At 52.7% G+C, this 16,439-nt stretch overlaps 2 protein-coding genes across 2 annotated transcripts; both read left to right on the top strand.

Annotated features, from left to right (window-relative positions):
* Nucleotides 1–3,346: 3,346 nt before the first annotated feature.
* VTN (vitronectin) lies at nucleotides 3,347–12,057 on the top strand. Its single transcript, XM_077311855.1, has 8 exons — nucleotides 3,347–3,514; nucleotides 4,239–4,358; nucleotides 6,535–6,822; nucleotides 7,883–8,022; nucleotides 8,795–8,951; nucleotides 10,039–10,191; nucleotides 10,597–10,893; nucleotides 11,883–12,057. Exons 1-8 carry the CDS (start codon nucleotides 3,454–3,456, stop codon nucleotides 11,996–11,998), a joined length of 1,332 nt encoding a protein of 443 aa, XP_077167970.1. The 5' UTR covers nucleotides 3,347–3,453; the 3' UTR covers nucleotides 11,999–12,057.
* Nucleotides 12,058–15,370: 3,313 nt separating this feature from the next.
* Nucleotides 15,371–16,372, top strand: SEBOX (SEBOX homeobox). The gene is made up of 3 exons (XM_077311862.1): nucleotides 15,371–15,431; nucleotides 15,510–15,697; nucleotides 15,784–16,372. Exons 1-3 carry the CDS (start codon nucleotides 15,371–15,373, stop codon nucleotides 16,141–16,143), a joined length of 609 nt encoding a protein of 202 aa, XP_077167977.1. The 3' UTR covers nucleotides 16,144–16,372.
* Nucleotides 16,373–16,439: the final 67 nt, after the last annotated feature.

The raw sequence follows: 16,439 nt of genomic DNA, 5'->3' as shown, positions 1-16,439 counted from the left end.
CAGGAATGCCCCAAAATAGAGCTGGCAACCCCAGCTTGGAGCTGCTGTGACCCATCAGGGGCATCCAATGGTACTTCGATGTCCATTCTCAAGGGCCAGGCTGCATAAAATCCTCCAGTGGAAGAGCCATACTCGCAGGGGAAGTTCTTGACTTCTCGTGGGGAGCTGTGGCTCAGTAGAGCGTCGGCTTGGCATGCAGAAGGTCCCAGGTTCAATCCCCGGCGTCTCCAGTTAAAAGATCCCCAGAATAAAGATACTCAGAATTAAATTTTGTAAACCTCAAAGGTGTCACTGGACTCAAGGTGGAGAGCCACAGTCTGGCCACCTTTGCCGTAGAGGCTACCCTCCCTTGCAGGTATTTCCTCCAAATCTGAAGTCTGAAAATCTATTGTGATTCTGGGAGATCTCTAGCTACACCTGTGGGCTGGCAAACCTCAGAGGCGCATTCACCCTGCCCTTGGTTGTCCCCTCTCCCCACTCATGGGACTGCTGGGGATTTGGTTGTTGCCAGCTGTCCAAAACGTTCCTTCCGTCCTCCTCCAATGGCACGGGTAACTCTGGCCTTCCATGTTCAGGAGGCCAGGGAGGAAACGGACCTGCGAGGCAATCCAGGGCAGCAAGGAAGAAGGTCTGTATTAGGGATGCCCGTCCCCAGGTGGGACCTCAGGACCCCCTGGTTTTACAGCTCATCTTCAAGCAACAGAGATCAGTTCCCCTGGAGAAAATGGCTGCTTCAGAGGGTGGACTCTTTTGTGTCTGCAGCCCTACTGAGAACTGAATGTTAGGTCCGAGGCACGAATCTGACCGATGCATCGCAAGATCCCATCTGCTGGATCCAGTCAGTTTAAAGTCAAACTGACCAATAGCACGCATTGGCAGGAAGATCTATTGTGGGGCTTGGTTCAGCTTCCAGTGCAACTGGTACCATGCTGGGGTCTTAACCAAGAGCTCACATCCCTCCCGGCGTCCGTATCCACCTCTGAACCCATGGATTTAACAGGCTCCAGAGCATTATCCTGCTAAACCAAAAAAGGAACAAAACCCAACCTTAACAGGTAGGAACTCACAAGTTGAGCTGAACAATAAAAATAATGTAAAACTTGTTAAATATTTATTATGGTGCACAATTAAAAACAGAATTAAAACTTCTTAAAAACTATACCGAACTAACAGCACACGGAACCAAGGACCAAACGTGTTTCGACCTTTCCGGGTCTTCCTCAGTGGTCAAGATTATAATAATACACTCCCTATATAAATATACCTATATAGAACTCTCTATAATGTATAGCTGAATGGTTCAGTGGGATCTGTAATGTATACATTTTATCCTTTTTGGAGACCAATTCCTATGTTATGTCCCTAAAGTCACCACTCTTCGCTATCATTAAGTTCTGTACTCAGAGTGTAATCTCAGGTGCGTCATAGAGCTTTTTCTCAACTTGTGAGTTCCTCCATAGCATTATACAACATCCCTCCCCGCCCCGAATCCTGCCAACTCCTGCCTCCACCTCCAAAGTCTCCAGTTTTCTCCCAACCCAAAGCTGGCAACCCTATCCACACGAATCCAACCAGTTAAAGCTTCCATGGTGTGTTCTGTATTTAGTTTGCTCTCGTGCTTTCCGGAATGCTGAGCTCTAGGAAGAAACTTCTCTGTCTCAAAAACTGGAAACAATAAAGCTCAGAGAAGCCGCTGCTCGTTTTGGGACAGGCGCTGCCTGAATGGCTGTTTGATTACTTGGCTCATTTTGTCCCTTTGGGCCTACCAACGGCCCTGGGGCCTGCCAAGCAGGCCATCCCAGCTCCGTTTGTTCTCTGTCCCGAGAGCAAGGGGAGAGGAGGAGGAGGAGGCAGTAACCGAAAGGGGGATCAGGAGTTCATATTAATTAGTAACTGGGACGAATTGATCTGGAAGCACATCCAGGGAGCAAACTCCACCACGTGACGCTGGGAGGGTGGGAAGGTCGCGTGCCCCCCACCCCTTCTGTTGAGGGGCATAGGGATAGGGTCACAGGGTTACCAACCAGGCAGAGCACGGAGGTTTCCTGAATTTATAACCCGTCTTCATGTTACACAGATCAGTTCTCCCAGTGGAAGTAGCAGCCCAGGAAGGCTGACTCTACAACAGGAGTGGCCAAACTGCAGCTCTCCAGATGTCCATGGACTACAATTCCATGCTGGCAGGGACTCATGGGAATTGTAGTCCATGGACATCTGGAGAGCCGCAGTTTGGCCACCCCTGCTCTACAATATCATACCTGCCTTGCTCCTAGGCCATTTCCCCAGCTCTGTTAAGGGTTGCCATCTCCAGGTTGGGAAATTCCTGGAGTTTAAGGGGGAAAGGAGTCTGGGAAGAAAAGGGGACTTCAGTGGGGTATAATGCCATAATATCCACCTTCCAAAGGGGTCATTTTTTCCAAAAGAAATTTGCCTGGGAATCACTAATCCCAGAAGATTTCCAGCCGCCACCAGCAGGAGGTGCCATAAAAAAAATCTTTGGACCATATTCTGTTTTCAATTGTACAAGAGATTAAGTACAGAGAGCTCCAACATTCCGTATGTTTCAATTTGGTTTCATGTTATTTGCCTACAGATAGTATCCTTCTGAAGAACGGATTGTTAAACATCCTGAAAAGAGCACTCAGCTGACGAGCTATTCAAGTTATTTGGGTTGCTACTTCAAGAATCTTCGGTCTGAATGGAAGCATTTCCGTGTGATGTTACCAAATGATCCTGCCTCGCACGGGATCGTTCCTGAATCGCCACCAGGAGGTTGGGGGCCCTAGCGCTGCTGCAGGCTGCTAGTCAACATCTGGAAGTTCATTTTGGCTTCAGCTTCTGGCACTGAGAGCCTCGGCTCAGACAATAAGGCAGTGCCCCACGTTTGGCTGGTTAAGTCCCTTCTGCTCACGCCCTTAAAGGCAAAACACCAGAACTCATCTCACCTAAGGCCAAGTCAGAGACTGGGGTCCTTTGGGTTCATTTGGCTTTGAGTCGGACCTTTCCAAAGGTCTTGCTGCACGGAGGAGGCAGTCTGGCACACCGGATCTTTGCCTGGTCCCCACCAGCGGGGCAATAGGGGGCAGGGTTGGAAGGCAGCCAGGGGTCCTTGGGGCCAAACTCACCATGGAGTATCACAGGAGAGAGCCTGACTCAGCCCCAGCCCTCCCTGGGCCACCTAGGACAATCGCTTTTTCTCCAGTCCACCTACCTTGCAGGGCTGCTGGAAGGGGGGGGGAGAAAAGGGAGGAGGGGAGAACCCCGCATGCCAACCTGAAAGAGCGGACAGTGGCTGACCCAGAAAGCACACAAAAAGACTGGAGCCAGCCCCAGAGGGGGAGGAGCTGGGCATGCCCAGGCCAATACCCTCCTGACCTTGTTTGTTCCCGATCTGGCCGAGCTGCCAGCCTCCCAAAGAGAGCCAGTCAGACTGGGACGGAGCCTTGGCGAGCCATGCGGCTCCTGCTCGCGGCCCTGCTGCTGGGCTGGCTGTGCGGGGCCTTCGCCGCAGAGGGTGAGTGCCGTGCCCCCAAGGTGGTCCCCGCTGCTGGATCATTGACGAGGGAGCCCCGTGGGGAACCGGGAACAGCTCAATCTAGAGAGAGGAGGCAGGGGAGGCAGGCAGGCAGGGAGGTTGCCCTCTCTCTCTAGGTCACTTGATGCTAGACCTCCGCCAGCCCAATTAAATCGATTGGCTGGAGATGTGGGTCTGCAAAAAGGAATCGCTTCCGCATGCATAGTTCATGGAAGGCGTGCACCGCCGACACTGCGATGGGGGCTATTTGCTTCGCTGTTATTCTAAAGCAGGGGTAGTCAAACTGCGGCCCTCCAGATGTCCATGGACTACAATTCCCAGGAGCCCCTGCCAGCATTCGCTGGCAGGGACTCCTGGGAATTGTAGTCCATGGACATCTGGAGGGCCGCAGTTTGACTACCCCTGTTCTAAAGGGCTGCGGTGAGTTTGCAGGGGACAGGCCAGCCACCCAGATAGCAAAACAGAGCCTCCATGTTCAAAGGCAGTCAGTCAATGCAAGGAACGGTCTGCTTGCCTTCTGCATGGCCCGCAGGCCCGAGGCATCGGACTGGCCCCTCCTGGACATGGGACGTGGCATATGGGACACTCCAGCCAAGCCTGGAGGGATGGGAACCCCAGAGGAGCCCTGGGGGCGAAACGGCCGGCCTGCTGCTCAGCCCCACTCCCTCCTTCCCTGGGGCTGGTCGAGGTCTTTCTCTTGCAGAGTCCTGCGTGGGGCGCTGTGACCAGGGCTTTGACGATCAGAAGAAATGCCAGTGTGACGACCTCTGTTCCTACTACCAGAGCTGCTGTGACGATTACTTCACCACCTGCAAACCCAAAGGTATCTCCTCCTTTTCCTCCGGGCATGAAGGGGGACCCGGGCTCTTGGGCCACATTGCCCACAGGTGAGCTAGGCTGGCCTTGCCCAGGCTTTCCCAGTGCCTTCCGTTCATGCTGGCCAGTCCATGGGTCCGCCCCACAACAGGAGAGTGGAGAGAGTGGCCTTGCAGAGGGACTGGGGAGCCTCCCATGACAACAGGTGTGCTTGCAGGAGTGCCTGGGACAGGTGGGCTGCAGGAAGTGGCATCACAGCAGTGACAGTGAGGGAGCTTTCGCTGGTTGCAAATTTGGAGTGTCGGGGTGCTAAACAATGGGTGGGCTTGTGCCTGCAATTAGATTTCCTGACCACCAGGTGGGGACTGGAGTTCTCCTGAAATTCCAGCTGCTCTCTATTTCCCCTGGAGGAAACGGCTGCTTTTGTAAGGTTGCCATCTCTGTCTCAGGAATTCCCTGGAGATTTGTTGGGGGTGGAGCCTGGAGGAGGCGGGGTTTGGAGAGGGGAAGGACCTCATCAGGGGGCTGTGCCATAGAGTCCACCCTCCAAAGCAGCCCTTTTCTCCGGGGGAGTTAGGGTTGCTAGCTCTGGGTCGGGAAACACCTGGAGACTTTGGGGATGGAGCTGGGAGTGGGCAGGATTTGGGGTGGGGAGGAACCTCAGTGGAATATAATACCACAGAATTCACCCTCCAAAGCAGCCCTTTTCTCCAGGGGAACTGAGCTCTTAAGTCTGGCAATGAGCTATATGTAAGGTGACCAGATTGTTCCACTTTTGGAGGGACATCTGGGGGTACCTGGCAAATTGTACTTATGTTGAAATTTAAAAAATATGTATCACAAAACTATTTTTGCGTTCTATGCATTCTATGAAACTTTTTGTTGCTCCATATAGACCCAAATTTTAATCAAGAACCTCCCCCCCCCCCCCGTCAATGGTGTCCTGCTTTAAAGGTAAAGGTATCCCCTGTGCAAGCACCGAGTCATGTCTGACCCTTGGGGTGACGCCCTCCAGCGTTTTCATGGCAGATTCAATACGGGGTGGTTTGCCATTCCCTTCCCCAGTCATTACCGTTTACCCCCCAGCAAGCAAGCTGGGTACTCATTTTACTGCTTTAGCAGTGTTCAAATCTGGTCACCTTAAACTATAATAATCCATGCAGCAAATCGATAATCCATACTGCATGTACTGGGGTGTAGTCCAAACTGTTTCCTTTATAAAAGCACCTTCCTGAACCCTTAGGCCAGCCTTTCTCAACTTTTTTACGATTGAGAAATCCCTGAAACATTCTTCAGGCCTCGAGAAACCCCAAAAGTGGTGCAATCATGCAGAATGTGTTTGGGAAGCATTGCTGTATACATGCTCACCTGGGGCCCTCCCCTTCCCACCCCTCCAGGCCCATCACTGGCCATTTGGGGAGGGGATATCAGCATGACCCCCCATCATATCACCAGATCAATGTTTAATGCATTTTAATACATTAAAAATTAATTAACTCCCACCCATTCGGGAAATCCTTCCACGGGCATCAAGAAACCCCAGGGTTTCACATGAGCAACCCTGCTTTAACAGAAGTTTATTTTTGTTTACTTAACCCCATTGGCCATATGTGGCTATATCATCAATTGACATGCCGGGCAAAATTGTGTCCTTGATAGAGAGCCAGTTTGGTGTAGTGGTTAGGAGTGCAGACTTCTAATCTGGCATGTCAGGTTTGATTCTGCACTCCCCCACATGCAGCCAGCTGGGTGACCTTGGGCTCGCCACGGCACTGATAAAGCTATTCTGACCGAGCAGTGATATCAGGGCTCTCTCCGCCTTACCCACCTCAAAGGATGTGTGTTGTGGGGAGAGGAAAGGGAAAGCAAATGTAAGCCTTTTTGAGGCTCCTTCAGGTAGAGAAAAGTGGCATATAAGAACCAACTCTTCTTCTTCTTCAAGTTATGGGGTGCCATTAAGAAAAAGTGGAAACCTCAGTCTTGGAGGTGAATAAATGATTCTTCTCCCGTGCTCAGAGACATCCTGATGATTCACATCCAGTGTGCCGTACCTAAAGTTCAGTATCGGGAATAGTTTGGGAGCCCCCCCTCAGTGACCCCCCAGCTCACACTGAATGTGCAAGGTTGAGGCTGTCCCCAAATTGCTAACCTCTTCTCTCTGTGTGTCCCCCCCCCCATTGCAGTGACCCGTGGGGATGTCTTTTTCCATCCGGAAGATGAGTATCGGGATTACTTTGATGTTGATCTCACCAATACCACGGCTACTGTCCCCACCGACCCCTACTCGGAGCCAGTGAGCAGTGACCCACAAGAGTTCTGGCCGACTGACGATACCGTGACCACCGCTGGTCCGACCCTCTCACCTGAGCCAGACGTAGTCACCCAGGAGGCGGGAGAGGAGTTCTTGTGCAGCGGGAAACCTTTCAACGCTTTCATGACCGTGAAAAACGGCTCCATCTATGCTTTCCGTGGTACGGCGCAAGAGAGAGGGGAGTGGGAAAGAGCTCTTTTCCTCTAGAGCAGGGGTAGTCAACCTGTGGTCCTCCGGATGTTCATGGACTACAATTCCCATGAGCCCCTGCCAGCGTTTGCTGGCAGGGGCTCAAGGGAATTGTTGTCCATGAACATCTGGAGGACCACAGGTTGACTACCCCTGCTCTAGAGCAGCCTTTCTCAACTTTTCTTTACTGTTGAGAACCCCCTGAAACACCCTTCTGGCTTCGAGAAACCCCAGAAGGGGCACAATCGTGCAGAACGTGGTGGGGAAGTAGAGCTGAGGACACACCCACCCGGGGCTCCTCCCCTTCCCACCCCCTCCAGGCCCATCATTGGCCATTTGGAGAGGAGGCGGGCAGGTCAACATGACCATATATGGCCATATCAGGCTTTGAGAAACCTCAGAAGAGGCACAATCATGCAGAACGTGGTGGGGAAGTAGAGCTGAGGACACGCCCACCCGGGGCCCCTCCCCTTCCCACCCCCTCCAGGCCCATCATTGGCCATTTGGAGAGGAGGCAAGCAGGTTGACATGACCATGTATGGTCCTATCGCCCAATAGGTGTTTAACAATTTTTAAAAAATATATAGTTAATTAGCTCCCACCCATTCAGGAAACCCTTCCAGGGCCATCAAGAAACTGCAGGGTTTCACGAAACCTTGGTTGAAAAAGCCTGCTCTAAGCTCTCTCTTGGGGTAAAATTGCTTTTTGGTTTGCAACCCCCTGAGATTTTGGAGTACGGAACCCTCTGCCAGCTTGCAAAAGGGGTCTTGTGCCACTTGCAAGCCAAAGAAGCGCAGACCCTGGACAGAGATATGCCAGACTGTGCCACCCAGAGCATTCAGCCAGCCATGCATGTGGGCACGAGATGTGGCTGGCTGCCCCTTTCAAGTGGAGTCCTCAAGGGCTGCCCACTTCTGGGGAAGAAGCAAACACTCCAAGCCCCAGGGGGAACAGGGACACGCCTCCCAGCTGGTCCTGGGCCTCGGAAAGGACACAAGCATCACAATCTCCCTTCTCCCTTTCCAACCCAGGGAAATATTTCTATGAACTTGATGAGACGAGCGCAAAGACTGGGTACCCTAAACGTATCCAGGAAGTGTGGGACATCGAGGGACCGATAGATGCAGCCTTCACCCGAATCAACTGCCAGGGCAAGTCCTACATCTTCAAGGTGGGTTGTGATATCGAAACACAAACACACAAGCACACACATGTGGAGCTGTCTTGTACTGAATCAGATCCTTGGTCCATCAAGGTCAGTATTGCCTAGCCATACCGGCAGCAGGTCTCCAGGGTCAGGGAAGATGAAGATCTGGTTTTTACACCGTGCTTTTCACTCCCCAAAGGAGTCTCAAAACGGCTTACAGTCGCCTTCCCTTCCTCTCTCCACAACAGACACCCTGTAAGGTAGGTGGGGCTGAGAAAGCTCTAAAGGAATTGTAAGAACAGCTCCAACAGGACTGGGACTAGCCCAAGGTCCCCCCGCTGGTTGCATGCGGAAGAGCAGGGGATCAAACCCAGCTCTCCAGATGAGAAGCTGCCACTCCTAATGCCTACACCAACCACTATGCCAAGCTGGTGGATCTTTCACATACCTACTGCCAGGTTCTTTTAACGGGAGACGCCTGGGATTGAACCTGGGACCTTCTGCATGGATAGCCGAAGCTCTTCCACTGAGCCTCACAGCAGGACACAGAAACATTCCGAAGCCTTATATCCTGGCGGCTCACCTTGCCCTCCGTTGCTCATTACAGAGCAGGCAAGTTAAGAGGATCACAACGGCAGGCAAGGCAGGGCCTGTGGAGGGTGGGGGGGCAGAGCATGTATCCTGAAAGCTCGGCTGAACCAAGGCAACTGTGGTTTCGGGATACATTATCCATTGATGGTGACTAGGGTGGCTTGAGACCGTCCCCCTCTTTGGAACATTTCTCTCTCTTCCACAGGGGAGCCAGTACTGGCGTTTTGAGGATGGAGTCCTCGACCCCGATTTCCCCCGGAACATCTCCGACGGCTTCAAGGGGATCCCTGACCACGTTGACGCTGCTTTTGCACTGCCTGCTCAGAACTACCTGGCCAGCGAGAGGGTCTACTTCTTCAAAGGTGACCTGGCCCAATCTTCTGTTCCTCTTGAGAAAAAGGAGGCAGTGGACCCTATGACATTATACCCTTCTGTGAGCCCTCTCCTCTCCAAACCTTACCCTTCCCTCCCCAGGCTTCACCCCCCCCCCAATCTCTAGGTGTTTTCCAACTCAAAGTGGGGACCCTAGTTTTTCCTCTTGCCATGGGCAAAAGCCACAGGGGACAGGTTCTACAGCCAGTAGGGGAATTGGGTGAGATGGAGTGAAAAGCTAGATGGCCCCAGGGCCGGGAGATTTGAGTCCAAGCAAACAACAAAAGAGGGGAAATACACTCAGCCCCGAATATTCCAATTTTGCCTCTGACTGGTTGATGTGAGCCACATTCAGAGCCACTGGAAATTCCAAACCGGAGCAAAGTTGCACGAGTAGATACAGATCACCTTTAACGGCATAAAAAACTCTAATACATAGAGAGGAACAACAACTCAAAGAAAAGATACACAGTAACACCACTGTACAATTGACGATTATAACAAGAAGAGATTATTAAATCTTAATGTTGAATGGAGCACACTGGCCACTTTAGGGTGTGAGTACAGACATCGTGGGCCTTATACATTAAAAAATTATTTGTCTAACCATACACCCCAGGAGAGAATAACACCTGGTTGGGACATATACATAATGCTCTCTGAATGTGCATACTGTATATCAATTATATTTTTTACCACCCAGGAAGGCTGAAAAGGCCGAAACGCATCCGATTTCATCCGATTCACAGGACATACTCACCCCCTACGAATGCTTTTAAATTATAGTCAGACTCCATGTGCATGCCATATAATAAATGATAAATATTTATTAGATATTATTCATTGCAGTTTGGCCCTCTTGACAAAACTGGATTCGAATTCCCCTTATTATGTCCATGATGGTTCTCTCTCTCTTTGACTGACCTACCTGTCAGGGTTGTTGTGAGCATAACATGTCTTCAGCGCCACAGTCCTTGGGATGGAGTCACCTCCTGTCGCTGCTCTGGACCAAAGAAAGGTGAGCCCTCAGCTTGCCTTGCCTCACAGCAGACTCCCTCCCTCTCCCTCCCCCACCAGGGAAGCAGTACTGGAGCTATGACTTCGACAAACAGCCAAGCCGCAAGGACTGCGAGGAGACATCGCCGTCGGTGGTCTTCGACCACTTTGCCGTCTTGCAGGAGGACAGCTGGGAGGAGATCTTTATGGAGCTCTTCGGGGGCTCGCGGCGGAGTAAGTGGGGCCGTTTGAAGGGTGGAGGAGAGGCCTAAAGCAAACCCAGCCCTTTGGCCACTTCCTCGCCCAGTCGGGTTATGGAATCGCGCTCTATCAGCAATGTCCCCCTCCTTCTTGATGTGTCGACAAGCCAATCAGAGGAAACCCCATGTTCAGAGGCAGTGCACCCCTGAATTGCTGTTCCTGGTAAGCAGCAATAGTTTGGGCTCCTGCTTCTCCACTGTAGGCCTAGATGGCCACTGAGGATGTGGGACTCGCAGGGTCATCCAGGTGGGCCCCTGAGATGCCCTTCTGCTCAGTGGAGGCCACAATGGGTCTGTGGCCAAGCAAAGAGGCCAGATCTGCCTCCCAGGGCCTCTGGCCATCTCAGCCCCCTGGTTTCCTCTTTGTCTCCCTGGCCAGGCGGGGCCAGCAGGCAGCGCTATATTAGCCGTGACTGGCGAGGGGTGCCAAGCCAGCTGGATGCCGCCATGGTGGGCCGGATCTACGTGGCGCAGAGCCCCTCTAAGCGTCGCTCGAGGAAGAAGTCATCACGACGGCATCGCAAGAGGTACCGCGGCCGCAGCCGCTGGGGCCGCAAGATGTCAAGATCCTGGGGGTGGTCGGGGGACACGAGCTCCGAATCCCTCGACCTGGACTGGCTGCTGGGCCCCCCTGCCTCCTGCCAGCCCTTCCAGAGCGTCTATTTCTTCGTGGGAGGTGAGTCTGGGGGAGGGTCCTTAGCCTGTTAACCCTTGAGATCTGCCCTCACCACCAGTGGCCCTGGCTGGCTGGGACAGGAAGGGCTCTCAACAGAATAGGCACAGGAGTTCTCAGGGGGAGGGAGCTCAGTTTGTAGGACTTAACTTTGTGGATGAGGCACAGCTCCAGACTCACAGCGCTTTGAGGTTTAAAAGAGAGCAATCTTTACTGGGAAAGATTATTTGTGAACATATATCATATTCATCTGCTTCAGTCTCCTTACTGAAGTAGAGTGCATAAATTTAAAGAGTAATAAAAATATATTGCAAGCCTCTTGTGGCTAGGCTGCAGGCAGACTACATGCCACATATCAGCAGCTGGAGAGAGCGAAGCCTAATGGAGTCCATTCCTTGCTTCTGCAGAGCACACACTGAGCTGCTCTTCCTGAAGAAGCAGGAAGTAGCTGGAAGCCCAAAGGAATCCCCAGCCATGTGCTTGGGATTTTTCCACTGCAACTTCAGACTAACTATTAGGTGTCCATAATGAGCACATAGGTACAGTTTAGCAGCTTAAACAGCTTAACGACAGCCCTTCAAGGCTGACTTCACCAAATTTCTTACTGATTGCAATTCCAACAATAAGTATTATAGCTATTCCCATACTGTTCCTTGCCTGTGAGCAGTTGTATTCTGTAACGCAATATTTGTGTCCCTGAAGCTGGCCAGGAGCGGAGTCAGGGAAGAAGAGGCGAAAACGGGGCAGAGCAAAAAATGGGCAGGGAGGGATGGGTGCATTCTAGACCTCTGTTCTTGCCCTGTCTTCCCCCCCCCCCCCAAAGCACTTTCACAACGGTGTATGTATATGGGAGGGGGGCACATTTTAAGACAGCTCCAACATAACAGCAGAGTAACAAAGGGGGGGGATGGGACTGATTAGCTTTAGGGGTGCTCAGCATAGGGACGAAGGGCAGCTCCGGTGACATTTGCATACCTGCCTCTATCCCTCAGACAAGTACTACCGCTTCAACCTGCGCACACGGCGTGTGGACTTCGTGTACCCCAAATACCCGCGCAGCATCGCCACGTACTGGCTGGGTTGCCCCTCCAAGGAAAAGCAGGATTAGCTGCAGCTGCAGCTTTACTCAAGCTGACCCCAGCAGCCAAATAAAGCTTTGCCTTTGCAGTTTCTTTCTGTCATTGACTCCGGTGGGGTGGGGTGGGTGGGTGATTTGTCCTCTGGGCATGCTGTGGAAGCACCTACGGATAGTCCTGCCCCCTGAAATATTTAATGGCAGCCTTGAGCAGAAGCTGCCACCATGGACCCATAATGTTACGAGAACCCCTGGGAGTTTAGCTGCAGCAGGCTGGGATTAGGGGGTTGTGAAGAGGGTTGCCAGTCTCCAGGTGGGGCCTGGAGATCTGGAATCATATCTGGACTACAGAGAGAGAGAGAGAGAGAAAGAGACAGAGAGAGAGAGAGAGATCATTCCCCCTGGAGAAAATGGCTGCATAGAGAGTTATTATTACTTGTTATTACTATTTTACTGCATTTCTATCCTGCCCTCCCAAAACTGGCCCAGGGAGGGGTCCATCGCACAATTAACAAGTGATTAAAATAAAGTATTTATTTATTTTATTTATTTTTTATTAGACTTATACCCCGCCCCTCTCGACAGTCAGCTCGGAGTGGCTTACAAATAAAAGGCAAACAGCCTTTACAATAATAGATACAATTTTTTAAAAACCGCTAAAATCATCATCCACTCACCCACCAATTAAAAAAGTAGCATCATAAAACATCAAAACAGTTTCAAACACTTAGTGGCAACTGCAACCAGGAGCAATATTAGTTACTGTCGTACAATCCAGAGAGTGGGCACTGTTGATGGAGCTTCCCAGCCTAAGAATTGTCTGTGGGGGTCTTTTGTCGAGGAGGGACCGTAGATCTTATGAGGTCCATGGTCCCAGCCATGCACACAAAAGCTCACGCCTTGAATAAATCTTTGTGGGTCATCAAGATGCCATTGGACTCAAATTTTGGTGTGCTCCTTCAGACCAACACAGCTACCCACTTGAATCGACCCCTCTTAGTTTACAAGATCCAATGAGATTGGACTATATCATGCCTCCTTCCCTCCCTCCAGACAGTTTACTAACATGAAAGGTAATGTGACCCTCTGCTTTTTCTACTTTCTTCTCTTCTCCCCACCTCAACCTCTCCTTTGAGGTACAGGGGACACCATGAGGTCTACATTCAGGAATGTCTGGCGCCCCCTGCAGGCCCTCTTGGTATGTGGTACTATGGGCGGGCATGAAAACATGCTGACTGTTGAAAAACCTATTTCAGGCCCTGTTTTTCATTTCCCCTTAGAGTTGCCACCTGGAGATCTCCCAGAATTACAACAGATCTCCGGATGATAGAGACCAGTTCCCCTGGAGAAAATGGCTGTTTTAGAGGCACTGAGGTCCCTCCCATCACAAATTATGGCCCCCAGGCTCTCCCCCTAAATCTCCAGGGATTTCCAAACTTGGATTTGGCAGCCCTATTTCCAAAGCTGCTTCCAAGCTTCAGTCTTTATTTTAAAGAGACTTCAAATGTTTATGTCTGTGTGATTCCCCCTTATGCCAGGCGTTAAACACTATTTATTTATTATATTTCTATATCGCCCTTCCATATGGCTCGGGGCGGTTTACATACAACATCGGGGGGATACATGGAACAAACTTATAACCTAGTCAAATACATCAACAATAATCCAACAGTGGTTCTGAATAACACACTTTTAATGATCTTAAACAACAATATAACAAGAACAGTAAGGCCTCCAGAGAGGTCAGACTGATTCAGGCCGTGGAGGGGAAGTTATTTGTGTTTGATCAGTCTCAGGCAAATGCCTGGTGGAAGAGCTTCCTTTTGCAGGCCCTGCAGAATTGGGGGAGTTCAGGCAGGGCCCTGATCTCTTCAGGGAGCTCATTCCACCAGGTGGGGGCCAGGAAGAGAAAAAGCTCTGGCCCTGGTTGAGGACCGACATGCTGCAGTTCCTCCAGAATATAAACCAAAAACTCAGAAGACAGATTTCTCTTTGACACTTGGCTTCCTTTAAGTGGGACCCAAATGAGCTTCCCTTGCCCAGATATATGTCTAGCATACATGGCTCTCTCGGGAGTACTTATGGGAAGAACAGGCAGCACCCTTGAGTCCCTGCTGCACTGCCAACCACATCCCAGAATCCCCCAAAGGGACCTTGCGCCAGGTCTCTTCTTAGTGCGCAACCAAATGCTCGGTCCATGTTTAGCAACCTCCCCCCACCCCTGCATGTTTAGCTTCCAAAATGGGCCTCTCTCCAGTCATTTCTGGGTTATTACCTTCATGGTATTAGAATTTACTCAGTTATTAGGAATTGTATTGTTCTTTGCTGGTCATGTTATTCACTGCCCCGAGACAACAATAGTTGAGATGAGAGGTGTGGCATTGAAGGAAGGAAGGAAGGAAGGAAGGAAGGAAGGAAGGAAGGAAGGAAGGAAGGAAGGAAGGAAGCAAACAAGCAAGCAAGCAAGCAAGCAAGCAAGCAAGGCTCATACTGTTTGTGATTTAACAATGTACATCTGGCACATGTTGCGAACCGCCCTGAGCCTGTGTGCAGCGAGGGAGATATGTTAAAGCCAATGAAATAAAATAATCATAAAATAAAAATTCCAAGGACCACAGCCAGGTTAGTCCACCCTGCTTAGCAGACGCTTGCCATGGGGAGGCACTCTGCAACCTCTCCCACTTGGCAGAAGCACACCTGGCTGCTAATATGCTGAAAAGATTTGTGCAGGATGTGGCCAGATGGCTTCTACCTGCAAGAACAGGTAGCTTGGATTGGGACCCTACACTTCTTTGACCGGGTGTCCAGAGCCTCGCCGTGAAGAAGGCAGCCAAGCCGGTGCTGAGGTGTCCAATCAGCACCAAGGACAGCTCCCATAGGGGCTGAGATCATGCTGCACCATTGAGCCTTCTCGGGGCTAGGGCAAACATGAGTGTTGTGGCCCGCACCAGATTGGTTGGGAAAGGCCTTTCTCGCCCTCCCTCCACCCCCATACACTAAAGCAGGGGTAGTCAACCTGTGGTCCTCCAGATGTCCATGGACTACAATTCCCATGAGCCCCTGCCAGCGTAGCTGGCAGGGGGTCATGGGAATTGTAGTCCATGGACATCTGGAGAACCGCAGGTTGACTACCCCTGCACTAAAGGAACTCTCCGCCCGCAGATACATGAGGTGGGAGACCAAATGGGAGACCAGAGAAAGAGAAGCGGGCTTTGATAGGTGACGTTCGGTTGCCAAAACCAGGAGAGAGCGACCCGGCAGGGGCGAAAACCGTCGGTGCCAAGCCCAGTCCTGCCCGAGAGCGGAGGTAGGACCAGAGCGATGGGGGGAAGGAGGGAGGGTCGGAGGCGGTCCCAGAGGGGAAGGGATAAAAGCGGGACGGGCAGCGGGGAGGGGGCAGCCAGGATGGGCACAGCCGAGGCGCTGCGCTTCGACGGGGCGGCTGGCGAACTGGAGCATGGAGGGGGTGAGTGCGGAGGGCCTCCTCGGGAGGCGGGGGTCCGGGTGGGCCCAGCCAGGACCAAGCAGCTGCCCCTTCCCGCAGGGAGCCTCCCGGGCCCCACGACGGAGCGAGGCAGCTGGGCCGGCGGGCCCAGGAAGAGGAAGCGGACGACCTTCAGCCGGGGCCAGTTAAGCCAACTAGAGCGCGTCTTCGCCGCCCTGCCCTACCCGGACATCGGCACCCGGGAGCGCCTGGCCGAGCTCACGCAGCTGCCCGAAGCCAAGATCCAGGTGAGCGCCCGGGAGGGGGGATCGCCCCGACGCCGCCCCCGCCCCGCCCTCTCACCGGCCCCCTCTCTTCTCCCTCCCCGGCCCAGGTCTGGTTCCAGAACCGGCGCGCCCGGAGGATCAAGAACAGCCCCGCCGCGGAGCCGCTCGCCTGCCGTCGAGGCAGCCCGGCCAGCAGCAAGCAGCCCCGTCCGACTGTCTCCCCGCCACAGCACGGCAAGCAGCAGGCGCCGGCTTCCCCGCTCGCAGGAGGCACCGCCGGCTTCCTCGGCGGGGAAGACGCGCCCGGTCCGCCCCCTCGGTGGCCCGTCGAGGAGGAGGAAGGCGCGGCCGTCTGGACTGCGCTGTCCAGTTGCTGGGACGCCTTCCCCGCGCCGCCGACCTCCCTGGGCTCCATCTCCGACCTCATCTACAGCGCCGCCCTAGTGGCCAACCTGGGGGAGCTCTAGGGTGGTCGTTTGCCCCCTCGAGGAAGGCGCTATGCTGGGGAAGGCCAGGGAGTCCTCGGTGGCTGCTGGTCTTGCAGGAAAGCGGGGAGGCACAAACTCATGCAGGCCTGCCATCCAGGATTACAGGAGAACAGCACCCCCCCCCCACCACCACAATACACCTTGCCAAATTAATCTCCCGCCCCCTCTCTGGCAAATTCAATAAAAGAGCTATGATGCCCTGCCGGTTTAGCCTGGTCACTTTCATTTCAGATGTGTGTGTATGGGGGGGGGCAGCAGCGGCAATTCCCCCCCCC

Source organism: Paroedura picta, chromosome 15 (genome assembly GCF_049243985.1).
Source record: "Paroedura picta isolate Pp20150507F chromosome 15, Ppicta_v3.0, whole genome shotgun sequence".
In the NCBI taxonomy this organism is placed as follows: Eukaryota; Metazoa; Chordata; class Lepidosauria; order Squamata; family Gekkonidae; genus Paroedura; species Paroedura picta.
This window is presented reverse-complemented; position numbering and strand designations above follow the sequence as displayed.

Bases quoted from the DNA above. Each gene is read 5' to 3' on its own strand.
- SEBOX (XM_077311862.1), top strand. From the start codon at position 15,371: ATGGGCACAGCCGAGGCGCTGCGCTTCGACGGGGCGGCTGGCGAACTG. The intron at 15,432-15,509 runs GTGAGTGCGGAG...CCCTTCCCGCAG, and splicing joins CGAACTGGAGCATGGAGGGG to GGAGCCTCCCGGGCCCCACG. The intron at 15,698-15,783 runs GTGAGCGCCCGG...TCCCCGGCCCAG, and splicing joins TGCCCGAAGCCAAGATCCAG to GTCTGGTTCCAGAACCGGCG.
- VTN (XM_077311855.1), top strand. From the start codon at position 3,454: ATGCGGCTCCTGCTCGCGGCCCTGCTGCTGGGCTGGCTGTGCGGGGCC. The intron at 6,823-7,882 runs GTACGGCGCAAG...TTTCCAACCCAG, and splicing joins CTCCATCTATGCTTTCCGTG to GGAAATATTTCTATGAACTT. The intron at 10,192-10,596 runs GTAAGTGGGGCC...CTCCCTGGCCAG, and splicing joins CTTCGGGGGCTCGCGGCGGA to GCGGGGCCAGCAGGCAGCGC.